Below are 13,707 nucleotides of genomic sequence, written 5' to 3'. Positions count from 1 at the left end.
TTCCTGGAGTGTCTGAAAGAGATCAGTCCTAACCTGCCCTAGCAGGAATAACGGTCTTTCCGAACCACTATTTCTAAGGCTTTATTATCGTTGCAAGGATCCCTGCACATTTCTCTCCGCAATTGCTTACCGCTGCAGTCTTGTGTTATCACTACAACCGAAGTCAACCGAAAAGATACTACTATACGAAATCAGGTATGTGTCCATTTCTTTACCTCGACTAATAACCTTTATAAAATAGGTCATTTATCATTTTAGAGATTGCGACTTAGAGCTTTTATAAGGGATTTGGTGATGTAGTATTGCGTTCACTTTAAACTTTCTCTACCTGCACAGGTGGATGAGGTAGCGGTGCCTTTTAAATACCTAGGCTTGCAAGTGCGTTCCAACAGAAAACATGCAGTTTTATAGAATATGATGAAAAGCCTACTCTTCGAGCCGAAAAACCACGAGGAAAAAAACACAAAAAACAAGCCCGGTCTTATTCAGCTTTGGATTCACTTTCACCGAGCCAAGCACGCACCCTTTTGTGTCCAACTCGTTCTTGTTAGTGTCTTTCTGTATTTTTTTTGGTTTCGTAGAGTAGAAGTTGTCTGTCTCACAATATGGTAAATATTCGCTTATCATATCAACGTTATTTACATTATTTTGTTCAGATAGCTGTAATATGTTTCAATTCCTGTCTGGATAATTGTATATTTGTTGACACATTATTTTGTGGTATTTGTTAGTTTTTGTGTGTTTATTTGTTTTTCCTGTCGTGGGTCGTTCCTCATAGTAATACAATCCATTGGCAGAATTTAAGCCACTCATTTCGCACGATTAGTCCATTTAAAGCATGAATGTTTTCATGTTTTGTCTGTTTTTACTTATTTATTCATGTACGTTTTTCAACATGACAGGCCTAAAACGTAAAATATGCATGTTATCTAAAATTAACCTTAAACTGAACAAATGTAGTAATATTCGTAAATTAATTGTGGAGTACATTTACATTTATGCATTTAGCCCTACGTATTTCACAACATAGCTTTTTGTATCATCTTTCATTTTTATTGTTTTGTGTTGTAAGTGATATGGGCCTAGCGGAGTGAAATTTCTCTTCTTTCCACCCTGTGATATTTACATTTGACACAAAGCCTATTGTTGAACTCATAACTGTAACATTGCCTCTGTCATCATCAATGTAGGTTACTCTCAATTTTAAAAATGTAAGGTTAAAAAAAAAACATAAACCCAGAGAAATCAATGTAGGCCTACTGTTTGCGATATACTAGTTATTTAAAAAAAATGTATATATATCGAAGCAGAACATAAAATGAAAACAGCACAAAAGAAAGAAAATGATCAATGGTAAAACTTTTCTTATTTGAATGAACAGAATGTAAAACGCATGCTTAACCCAGCACGGCCATGACTTAGTGAATTATGCCTCATACTGAAGGTGCAACTCCATGTCTCCCCCTTTCTCTGCCTCCTCTCCTTCCCCGTCGTCATGTTCACTTCCACTTATCATCATCCCCGATCACTGGCATTATACAGATCAACAATACATTGATCGACCCCTTATCGTACTCTAGCATAGGTATAAAATCAAATAAAATGTGTATATTGGGTTTTCTATTATTTTCTCTTTTACTTGGCGCCTGAAATTTAAATGGTTTCTCCCAGTCAGTCCAGTGTACCCACATTGTTGCTGCCTGTGTTTGGTTGTTAGATATTGAGCCTGCGTGCTGCTGCTGCTGCTGATTCAAGGAGTCGAGTCCATGCGAGCTGCCATCTGATCCACTCTTATCAATGAAGCACGAGATCATGGCGGATGGCCCCAGGTGTAAGAGGCGAAAACAAGCCAACCCAAGAAGGAAAAACGGTAAGAAAATATATATAAAAATAACATACTGTCATTTGCAAAATATGTTTGTTGTGGATCTAGAGCTGTAATGTTGTCACTGTGACTGTAGTTCAGAGGGGCTGGCTACGAATTACCAAATGCGTGTTTTTGTTCTGCTCTCGTCTCATAGGAAATAAAGGGACACTTCTAACTGGGAAATAATGCGTAATGTGTCCGTATTGTACTGTGTACACAGGCGGGACTGTCTATCCTTCATTGTGAAATTAGGAGCACAACGCCTTTGCTAATTTCGTAATTTTTACAGAGACGATTAGACGGAAGTTGTAATAAGTTGAGAGTTTATCGTTACGCGAAAAGACTGAGTAGCAGTGAGAGGAATTTCAGAAAGTTTCCCATCCCATATAACGGTTCAGTCGCGAAGTCCCTTATTGCCCACCAAGACAAACCCGTTAGACGAGGACTGATTTTATTTGCTGTTCTTTAGTTGACGTACCTGTAGATTTAGTTGTTTGAGCATATTTTTTTTCAGCAAGTGTTTGTTCCTTATGCTACACATTGCTTAGATTCTCACACTCCTGAGTATATTATTTCATTAATGTAACTCGTTTGTATATGTCTAAACGTTATTGTTATGTTTAAGTTCTCGCGTTGTACCCACATTGTTTGTTACAGTGTTACATCTACTTTCTCTCGAAACATTGTCCCCTTTTTTAGTAAGGAATGATTAGTGTCCCACACCGTTGGCAACTGACAAGAATATGAAACAGAACATGGGGGGACAATTCGCTGTGAACACGCTGTAATAGCTTAGTTGACTAATTTATTATAAACAAATAAGATGGCATGTGCGCTAAGATGGTGATATTGACCGGTGGTGTGTCTCGTGTCATTTATTATATTATTAGCAATATGAAGTGCTTGTATGGAGCAAATAGCGGTGAAGGATACGTTTGTCACTCTATTGTCAACTGTTTGTTCACCCACCGAACTGTGTTCCACGTTGGGAGTTATTGAACCATGTCGTGGATGACTTTTCGTAGGGAATATAGGTTTGTTCCTTTCCCTTTTGTGGACTGTACACTACAATACACCCCGTGCACAAGTAAATCCAGCATCACCACATGTCTGGGTCCCGAGATCTTTTCTTACACGGGAATGCCTTGCATTTTATTTTGTACCTGGTATTTTCAGTTTCTGTTGCTGTTCAAAGTGGCCTTATCAAATGCGTATGAATTTTGCTTGTACTTGTGAAATGTCTCCCTTTATGTGTCTCTTTTCCTTATTAAATGTTGTGTATTGATTTTCGTACAATCAATACAAGGAGTCATTGACAATTACAAGCGTAGCTTCCAGCTTGTTGTTGTTCTGAATAACAAAAGATAGGAGTGAAAGTAAGTTCCCCTTTTCACTGTAGTTTTTAGGAGATAAGAATGTTCTTTATTCCTTTCTTGCCTCTGAGCACCAGTTCCCACCTGTTCCAGTAAACAAAAGTTTGGATTACTTTCAAACACTCCATTCAAGTAAGTGTTTTCTGACAAACACACACCTGATGATTGACATTTGCATTTGTCAGACAGAAAAATCCTTTCAAGTTCCCTCCATTGCAACAGCAGCAAGCAACCTCACACACTCTCAATGCAAAAATAATTAGCATGGTATTTTAGTCGCTTCCCCCCCAGTGCTGATGTGGTGTGCAGTGTGCACATATTATAGGCCGACTGATCAAGTAGAAATTCGGCATTCTTGATTCTATCATATTTTTCTAATATGCCATTGTGATCACAGATGTTGCCCTCCCTATTTACATTTTCTCATCACGAGATGCCTTCAATAGCTCTCTCCCTTTGGGAATGCTGTGGTTGAGCTATTCAGACAGAGTGGATTTCATTTTCTCCCCTGGATGCATGGAGAGATGTCATAGGAGCTGAGCTTGTGTGTCTGGCCGTTTAGATAACACCACTATATAGCTATCTATGAGGATCCTTATCAGGACGATAGCCTACATACTGAGGTTACTTGAATGCAGTAAGCAAGACAGAAAACATAGACCATCAATTGAAACATTTTGAATATTGATAGATTGATTATGTAAATGATTTATTTACGATATGGGTAGAAAAATACATTATTTTATGCATGACAGTTTGTCATGTTATCAAGAAGACATTTCTCTGTAGTTATAGAATTTTTTTTAGTAGGATTTCACCGTTTTGATTCACATTTACGGCTACATTTTGTAGCCAGTATTCTGACCTTAGAGTGAGATTCTGTAATTCCAGGTACATTTATTCAGATTAGGTTATTTGGTCCCATTATCGTAGGTAATAATGCTTTTCTAGCCATGCATAGTAGTTCTGGCTTCGCTGTTTGTTGATAACACAACTTTGGCGTGTGATTCTATAGGCCCACATATGATACGATACATACTTATCGTATCCATAGCTAAAGAGTGTTTAAGTCAATCTCACAGTTCGGTGCAAAGTGATATTGGCAACCCTGTAGTTTGTTGGAGTTTTCTCTCTGCCTGCCTTCCCAGGTGTTGCAAGTCAGACCCAGCTGTGGGGCTCGACCTCACTGTGTGTTTATAAGTACCGCTGGCAAAGTACTCCACAAACCCTTTCCCATCTAACTGGATTAGTCCATCAATACTGTTAAAAATGAGTACTTTTGAATGGCACACTTTCAGTTTCCACACTTTTATTGCCCTCTCAGTATGGGTAAAGAGACATTTGCTCTGGGAATGACAGACAGGGGTACTGGTCGGCATCTCCTGCTCATCTATTTTGTTTACGTTCAACTCTGGAGTAATGTTGGAGTTGTGTGCGTGTTATGTGGGGTTGCTTGTATTTGGGTGTGCCATTTAATGAGGTGGTACATAAAATGGCACCACTTTTTTGTCAGGGGAAGTTTAAAATGTAAACGTAGAAATTCAGTTTTCCCAAAGGTCTGTTTATCTGATATTTCCTGTAATACAACACAAAGACCTGTACGTTTTTTTCAATCAACAGAAAGCCTCTCCATAGATGTTCCCATGCTCCAGAATATATTGATTACATAATTGAAGGTATAAAAAAACAAAAAGCTTTCCAGCTTCTCTCTCTGTCTCTCTGTCTCTCTCTCTCTCTCTCTCTGGCTCCAATAGTTTAATACAATGCTGTGAATGTGATTATAAAAGCCTGTGTGCATTCACGCTAAAGATATAAAGGAGTCTTACTAATTCTTTAGCCTCAGCCCTGCTTTCAGCCCAAACAATGGCAGATTCCTTCCAGTCTAAACATTTTGTCCATCTCTATTATTCATTTGCTTTTAAGGTGCATTTACTCCCCAGCCGAAGAGAAAAAGCCCCCCCCCCTTCCCCCTTCCCCTTTTCACAAATTTCTCCTCTTCCCAAGGTAGGCACTATTTTGTTGCTGTCACAGGGAAAAGGAGGGCAGGTTCGCTAGCGCTCACGGACAATTGATTGTCAGTCGTAATGTGTTTCATTTACATGTTTATAACGTCAATAGTGCTGGGGTGTCCACTGTACCATTCATGCTGCCATTCCCACAAGGGTGCAATTGTCTAAGCAGCCAAAGCTAGTTACCTTTTCTGATGGCTTTTTCACTCGGGCAAAAATGGAAAGGGCGGTGTTGCCGTCGTGCGTCAGTGTTTAGAGAAGGATTATTTTGTTTAAGCAAGTGAAATAATTACTGCAGATATTACGAGCCAGCAAGAAATGATCTCCTTTCGGCAGGGGCCTGCACTGTTCGCATGGCAGCAGTGACAGTGGTGAGGCGTGAGGTGTCCAGACAGACTCAGGGTTTTTAGAAAAGCTATTTCATATGATGAGGTATTATTAGATTGCTTACTTAAGACTTAAGACTCATAGACTGATGGTATCTGGTAATGGTAGGTACAGCATGTTGAGGATGTGTGTTTTTGTGCACTTTTCCCAAAAACAACATCCTGATCCTGATTTCTGGCATGTCGTTTATGCGAGGCCTTTGTTGCCCTTTTCACCCTTTTCAAGCAGATACAGTTGGTTGATGCATCACTGTAGTTTGTTGTTTATAATTCTTTATCAAACGGGGGTCATCATTAAGCTAAATATATCCTTCTGCTCAAACTACGGTAGTCGAACGTACACCACTGAACACTTTTGTGTTACCGGATCTCTACTTGTTAGATTTCAGAACTTCCGGGAATAATACCATTTTAAAAAACATATGCATTCCATTGCCTAGTGTGGTGACTTTTGACTTAGTAAAGGTTTTAGTTCATTCAAAACTACATAGATCTCCTTAACATCACATTCAGCCACAAACACATGCTGTGTTTGCTGTGATGAACCAGATTCACGCCAGTATCAGATGATTCTGAATCGGACAGAACATGACCATCTCTACAATCGGACACCGATACGCAACTTTATCCCCCTAAATTTTGTCTGTTTAAAAAATAAAAAAAATCTTTCCCATTTAATTTTTTTTGTTTTGGGTTCTCTATTTTCTTCTCCCTCTCTGGCTTGTGAAGATATTTTCGCCTAACGGGGAGAACACACACAGCAGAGGCACCGTTAGCTGAACCCCTGACACCGCGGTCTTTGGAATGCCTTAGGTACGATTTCACTTTCGCTCACATCAATGCTGACCTGAATGTCTTTCATATCTGATCCGCCGTGTCTCTCCCAGTAAACATCCCCCGAGGGGAGAACAAAGAAAGGAGCTCTTCTTCTTCTTAATCACAATTCAGCCCTTTCACCGCCAGCAGGCTACATTTGCATTCAGCATCAGAAAGGCCGAGATGAAAAGGGGGAAAAAAGGAAAGCAGAAAGGAGAGCAATAGCAACAAAAAAAAACAAAAAAAAATGGCAGAAGGGTGGGTGGTGAGCAAAATAACTTAGGTGTTTGTGGCTGTTTGTTGGGCGTCCCCTGGTTACTAGCCTAATATAGCTCCTACTCTACCGGTGTAGGCCTGGCCCTCCTGACGGTCAGATAGTGTTACGAGATGGCATGCCTGTACTATTCATGGACACTCACTCTCACACTTAAAGGAAAAAAAAATGAAAACGTGTCTGAGACGGATCAGATTCTAACTTAAGAGGTCTGTACTAGCTCGGCGCAGGTGTGTTTAGACACAATTACTTTTTGGGGGTGTTTCATTTTTGTCCATTTTGAAATAAGAATTGGAGAGCAAAGCAGTGCTTATGTCCACTGTTATTTGTCAAATGGCATTCTCACGTGATATTGTAGGGATTCCTTGTGGATGTGTGTTTTGTATGTCACCTGAAGAGCAGGTGTGTCAGAGGTCAATAGGAGAGGCTATTTCTTGTTGCAGTGTGATCTTTCAAAGTATAATGCTAGTTGATACACTATGCTGGGTTTACTGAGAAAAGTTTAGTCGTTGTGTTATGAGATTAAAATAAAAACCTGTTCAAACAGAGTTGCCATTTTTGTTTCTCTCTACTCTATAGCTCAGTACTCTTTCTACTTTAAGATTAGATTTGCCCCCCCCCCCTAGAAATCTGGACCAAAGTTTAACCACATGCCTCCACTCTTCTCTTAAGTTGGTTGGCGAGATATCTTTATTGCATAGTGAGATCTATTTCTTCTCTCTCTCTCTCAATCAGACTAAAGAATCATGTATGCAAATCCGTTGCCAAGCTTTCAAAGGGGGGATGCTTCAGCCTACAACTTTAAATGCATCATGTGATATGAATTCCGTATTCTTTCTTTTTATTTTCCAACCAGAACTTTTTGTTAAGAAAAAAAAGGGTTATTAGTACACCTTCCCCCCTTCCCAAGCTGACCGGGATTTAGACAGATTTACTTCAGCAAACACCTTTGGACACTGGGGGAAAGTAGGAGTCTGTTTGCAAAAGGAGTCTTTTGTTCCGAGAGGCGCAGGGATAATTCTTTACTAGGCAGGCGTGATATTAACCCATGCTTCGATACCAGGGGAAGTAGTTAACTCTTTGTGGACACACACTCACTCTTTACTTGGACAGTTCAGGTTTCTGCTCTTCTCATGCATGGACCACTTTCTCAGCTCTGATGAAAACCTTCCCTCTCTCCCTTCCGATGCCTTCTCCTTAAGTACGTTTTCTGAAGTAAAAGAGTCAGAACAGCCTGTTCCATGTTCTGCTCCGTAATTTTTTGTGCGGAAAAGCTGCGAGATCTTGGATAGGGGACTCGCTTGGCTTTATAGAATAGCCAACCCATGATTATAGCTGAAATTCCTTCCCTCTGCAATAGCTTCAGCTCTAGTTGCTGTTCTGCTGGCAATGTCTTCTGTGCTGCTTACATATGTCACTGCTGAGGACCACAGAATGCAAGTAGTACTGCTGAGTTTCTTGCGTCACCAGTGACTAAGAAAAATGCATGAATCCTAGCCAATGAGAAGGCAGTCCTCAAGCCCCTGGGCTTTAATATGTTGATTTAATGTCTCAATATTCATTATGCTTAAAGCGAATAGACATTTGATCATGTTTTGATGAGGCTTAAGTCTTAAGTTTGACTTGTTTTGAGACCCGGTTCACTTCATCCACCTCTAATTCTTTGTCCTGCCCTGGATCATATGGTGCTGTATTTGGTTGTGTGTGTGTTGTCCGTAGTTCAGGTTGTGTGTGTGTGTGTGTGTGTGAGGACTTTAGCGACTCACGGGTGTGAAAGATTGAATGATGGAGGAGAAGTGACAGAATTAGAGGTGTTTGCGGCGTCATTCCGCCGTGACTCGTCCTCTAAGCCCCGTCTCTGTCACCGTCCTCTTGTGACTTGACAGTTCATATCCACTCCCCTGTAAGGTGATGTGAACTCAAACACAACTGAAGTTGGAAAATATTCAGTCGATTGTCTTTCCCTTCTTTCTTTCGTTCATTCCTTGGCTCTTCCCCCCCCCGTGTGTGTGTGATGCAAACACTGAAATTGAAACTTCAGTGGACTGGCAAATAATTGCATGCATTTGGACTTTTCATTTATCTGTGTACTTCCTTATCCTTAAGCCCACAATGTTTTATGCATTGGGTGAGAAAAATACATTTTAGAAAAATATCATGCCTCATTTGACATTTTCTCAAAGTGAAAATGCGAAGTCTTTATTTGGCCCATCCATTCGGTCCCCATCCCGCTGTTTGCACACATCTAGTTGTTTACAATGGCTCGCGTGTGATTTTCAAAATGTTCCACGTGTCAACTCTCCTATTTGCAAGGTACACAGGATATGACTCGCGACAGGTTGCATAGCAGGTGTGAACTCGCATTTTTCGCTTTTCTTAATTAAACAAATTGCAAGTTTAAAGGCACCGCGTTCTGTGCGCATAATCTCATCTCATTTCATTATGGTGTGTTGCGTGAGACTCACAGTCAGCGTAATACATAGCAACTCGGCAGTTCTAGCTAATGCGCCGTCCTGTGCTTCAGAACAAGAGAAATACAATAGAAATCACAATGGAAATCTCCCATCCTGCTGATTGTCCTCTTACAATATACATCTGGACTTTGCTCATGAGTGAGTAAGTATAGTGCCCACATGCATGCCATTTGTGGCTGCTCCACACCCCCCCATAGCCTAAACAGCATGTATTCCGCAAGTTCAATAATGACTGTATTATGGCCTATAGAAATATTGGTGTGCTAATGATAATGACTCAGAGTATAGCGCTCCATACTGCTGTCGGGGATGGGGGGCTCTACTAAAAAGCTAAAAAAGGAAGGTAGCAACACTAGAAAATGAAAGGCTCTTTATCCGATCAGATGGCTTTTGATGTGGTTGGTGGTGTATGTTTCTCGGTCCACCGTTCGTTATCTGCATGTTCAAAGTTGTCACCTTTATGGGAAAAACAATGTTAAAAGCTGTTCCTCAGTTTCCTGTTTGATCCTCTGAAGTTGGTAGATTTCGTTTTTTTCCCCACCACGTCTGACCACAATGCAAGCCGCGCGTACACACGTGTGCACACACACACACACACACACACACACACACACACACACACACACACACACACACACACACACACACACACACACACACACACACACACACACGCTTTGATGTATGTTTGATTGTCGGGTGGAAGAGCACTTCTGGCAAGGTCATGGACACATGGGACAATCAATAAGAGATTGTCAGATTAAGGTATCATGACATTTGGAAATGTAGGACTTTTTCACACACATGACTCAATGCATTTTACACTGTTATACGATTCCCCTTAACAACACCTAATAGAACATGTTGCCTCATTCCAGCTCATTTCCTTTCATTTGTTTGAATCATGTAGAAGCCAAGTCACCGAGAGAGATGTTCTCCTTTCCTACCTTTGCCTGGTTGGAAATGGAGAAGGTTGTGTCTGTCTTGATTAAGGACATACGGGGTCCATTTGGAATATTATGGAAGGTAACCGTGCCACTGTTATTTCTATGCAATTGCAGTTGATTGCTGTGCAGATTCAGTCATTTGTAGCACTACATTTTTGTCACTTTAAATGCTTTCATCTTATCGTTTGATCAAATGAGCTCTTCACTGAACGTTGCAGCAATAGAGGGAATTGTATGAAATTACATTTCCCCTTGTTATTCAAACATATATTTAACCTTTGGTAAAAAAGTGAGCCAAGAAGAGAAAAAAAAAACGCACACCTCCCCCCTTTAAATGTCATCGGTAGTAAGGACACGTGTAACGATAGTGTGTGAACCAGTCTGGCCTTGTAAAAACTCTGAGGTGAATTCTTGTGTTAATAGGTTCTGACTGGCGATGGAGCCCCCACTGAACGGCCTGCGCCCCGCCGCTGTCAAACACCAATGTCAAACAAACACCTCCTCAGGTAGCTGGAGGATAATCACACCGACAGGCCTGTCCTCAGCCTTTCTGACACACAGGACCAGAGCCATAGGTTGGAGGCAGGGTTAGGAGAAAAGGGCTCGGGTTGAGGGCTCGGGTATATCGCTGGGAATGGGGTAGGGGTGGAGGGCTAAGGTTAGGGTTGGGGCTGGGGTTGGGACTAGTTGCGGCTAAAAAAGGCCTGGGCGGACTCGGTGCCTAGACGACCGTAGCCTCTACCCGCACTATCACTGACTGTTTACCCTCTGTAAGTCCAGGCTCGACCCCAGCCGTCAGTAATTACTGGCTACTCCCTGCTTTCCTACCCAAAGGAAGATTCACTCTTATCACTCCAGAAGTCTTGTTCCAACATTCCTGAGATAAATTCTCCATCACTTTGTTATTCTTACTACTTAGGGGTATTAGTATTAGCATGCCCATCAAAGCAGACCTTGTACTTTCCTTCTCTCCACGGCCATATCAGTGGTCGTACATTACTCCTGGGATGTGCCATTGGCAGCAGCATAGTTGAATAATGTACGGGCAGAGTCGTATCGAACTGAGCCGCTGACATCAAAGGGAGTCAGGATGATGAAGTAATGTAAATGTATGGCTGGGTAACGCGGAAGTTAGGTTAGAGCCACACAGGTACTTAGTCTTGCGAATTAAAGGATTAATCAAATTGCACTTCACGGTCCAGGTACCTGGTTGCATCAGGGCTTTTGTTAAGAAAATGTGTAGGAGGAGAAAGTCTCTCAATATTCTGTCTGTTGTCATTCAAATGGCAGGGACATGTGGTAGAGGTGGTGAGGTTGAGGGAGAGAGAGTGTGAGTGTGAGAAACAGAGAGGTAGAGAGAGAGAGAGATATTTTCCCTGTATGTATTCTAATATTGTATGGGTCTGGGATATTATAGTATCTCAACATGCCGAGTAGGCTACCTTGTAAACTGGCAATCACAGGATCAGTAATGTTATTACTTTTCATAATTAGTTACAGCAACACTCGTTCCATACTGCCGGAAAGGAATATTCCTTAGTAATTAAAGTCATGAAATATTCAGTTATGCCTACCTTTTCAGCAGTCTCGCAAATGAGGAAGCCATTTTTAATGTCCACACGGCCTCTGATTTTATTATAATGGCAGCTTGGCACATCTGCAATTAGTACTTCTACTGACAGTTACCATTTCTGAGGAGCGGTAAGAGGCAGCAAGGGGACACGGGGCGGCGGGGGGGGGACGCGGAGCCGGGCGCTATTACATGTGCACCAAAAGCCACTCTCTCTCTCTCTCTCTCTCTTTAACCTTGTTGTGTCTTTTTTCTTCCTCTCCGACGCAGAGGTTACCTTTTCCCAACGGTGCAAAATCGACTTGACATAAACTGTTCATCAGTTTCAGGATTCTCCCCTGAGGTATTTGCATCAAATCAGCTCAGTCAAGCTTCAAGTTGAAATTGGCAGGCCAGAACCTGACAGCCAGGGTAGGGGCCGGGGAAAGAGACAGGGAACTGACAGTGGCAGGGCGGGAGGGTGAGACAAATCTCTCCCTGGCTTGGCCAGGGTGGAGGAGAGAAGCGAGAGAAAAGGGCCCTGAGCGAGCTAGGTCACAGGGGTAATGGGCGCAAAGTTAGGATCGGATGAAGGGATGAAGGGATGAGTAGGCCTTTTTTCTCTACCTTTTCCTTCCCTTTTTCTCCTCTGCTTCCAAATCTCTGTGGTAATGGCCATCTTTAGTGTGGTCTTTTATTGGGTTTTTGGAGGGGGGTGGATATGAGGACAAACATTTGTTGCTTGGCTGGAATAGTGACTTGGAAAAATTGGTTTAGTGCAATGGATGATATTGCTGAGGATAAAAACCACTCAGTGAGTGAGTGCAGTGGTGGATATTGAGCGTCAGGCTTTCAGAGTTACCCTGTGCATCAGACAAAGTTGTACACTCACACACATGCATGCACAGACACGCGTGCATGTTCAAACACGTGCACGCGCACACACACACACACACACACACACAAATATACACGTACACAAAAAGAGAGAGAACAAATGCAATCGTAGCACCTTGAATCGCCTGAGTTACATAGAAATGGGATGTAGCAGGACACAGACGAGCAGTACCGTTATCTTCTTGAATTACTCTCCTCTATACCCCTTAGAGAAATCGAGATAAGGATTTGTTTGATGAAACTTTCAGTGATTCTTCGCTGCTCCAATTCTGTCTCTGCGACATCACGAAGCAGGGCGAAAATTTCGACTGTAAAATGTTTCAAATCCCCTAAGGAGCAAGAGTTGAAATCCTCTTAAACATATATTCTTATTGAAGTGGAAGTCAAAGATCTAGGTGACTATCATTGTTTCTTGTATGTTCTCTCTTTTAAAAACCAAAACCTTTCCCATGTACACATGCTTAAAATGTATTCGCCCCTTTCACAGCCTTCGAGCCTTGGAGAAGTATGACACTTTCTCACAGCTTTTGTTTTTCAATCTCTCTTTCTTGCCCTCTCTCTCCTCTCTCTGTCTCTCAGTCCTCCTCTCTCTCTCTCTCTCCTCTCTCTGTCTCTCAGTCCTCCTCTCTCTCTCTCTCCTCTCTGTCTCTCAGTCCTCCTCTCTCTCTCTCTCTCTCCTCTCTGTCTCTCAGTCCTCTGTCTCTCTGTCTCTCTCTCTCCTCTCTCTGTCTCTCAGTCCTCTCTCTCTCTGTCTCTCTCTCTCCTCTCTCTGTCTCTCAGTCCTCTCTCTCTCTCTCTCTCTCTCTCTCTCTCTCTCTCTCTCTCTCTCTCTCTCTCTCTCTCTCTCTCTCTCTCTCTCTGTGAGCTTTGCATGTGACAGCCAGGGCCTGACGGGTTGATGGCCGTTCGACAGGCAGCATTGAGTCAAAGTGGTGTGACGGCAGAGTTTTGTTAAGCTGGGAACAAAGGCATGGAGATGCTGGCCTGGTATTGTCTGCGTGCATACGGGCCTTGTCACAGTTCCTCGGGATTTTATGCTCTGTTTACTCCTAGCCATCACCACTAATATTCAGAAAGGGGTTGCCTCTTTTCTCCAAAGATATGATTATATACCA

At 42.0% G+C, this 13,707-nt stretch overlaps 1 protein-coding gene across 6 annotated transcripts in view; it reads left to right on the top strand.

Moving 5' to 3' along the window:
* Window positions 1–9: 9 nt before the first annotated feature.
* Window positions 10–13,707, top strand: part of LOC112266563 (zinc finger E-box-binding homeobox 2) — an 81,648-nt gene continuing 67,950 nt past the window's right edge. For 5 of the 6 annotated variants that reach the window (XM_024444138.2, XM_024444137.2, XM_024444139.2 and 2 more), the window contains exons 1-2: window positions 10–195; window positions 1,718–1,870. In XM_024444138.2, the coding sequence (XP_024299906.2) occupies window positions 1,798–1,870 (73 nt within the window). In that variant the 5' untranslated portion in view covers window positions 10–195; window positions 1,718–1,797. Of the gene's footprint in view, window positions 196–1,717; window positions 1,871–13,707 lie in introns of those variants that run through there. The other variant, XM_042297050.1, reaches the window with a different exon arrangement.

This window comes from Oncorhynchus tshawytscha, linkage group LG14, assembly GCF_018296145.1.
Source record: "Oncorhynchus tshawytscha isolate Ot180627B linkage group LG14, Otsh_v2.0, whole genome shotgun sequence".
NCBI classification, from domain to species: Eukaryota; Metazoa; Chordata; class Actinopteri; order Salmoniformes; family Salmonidae; genus Oncorhynchus; species Oncorhynchus tshawytscha.
This window is presented reverse-complemented; position numbering and strand designations above follow the sequence as displayed.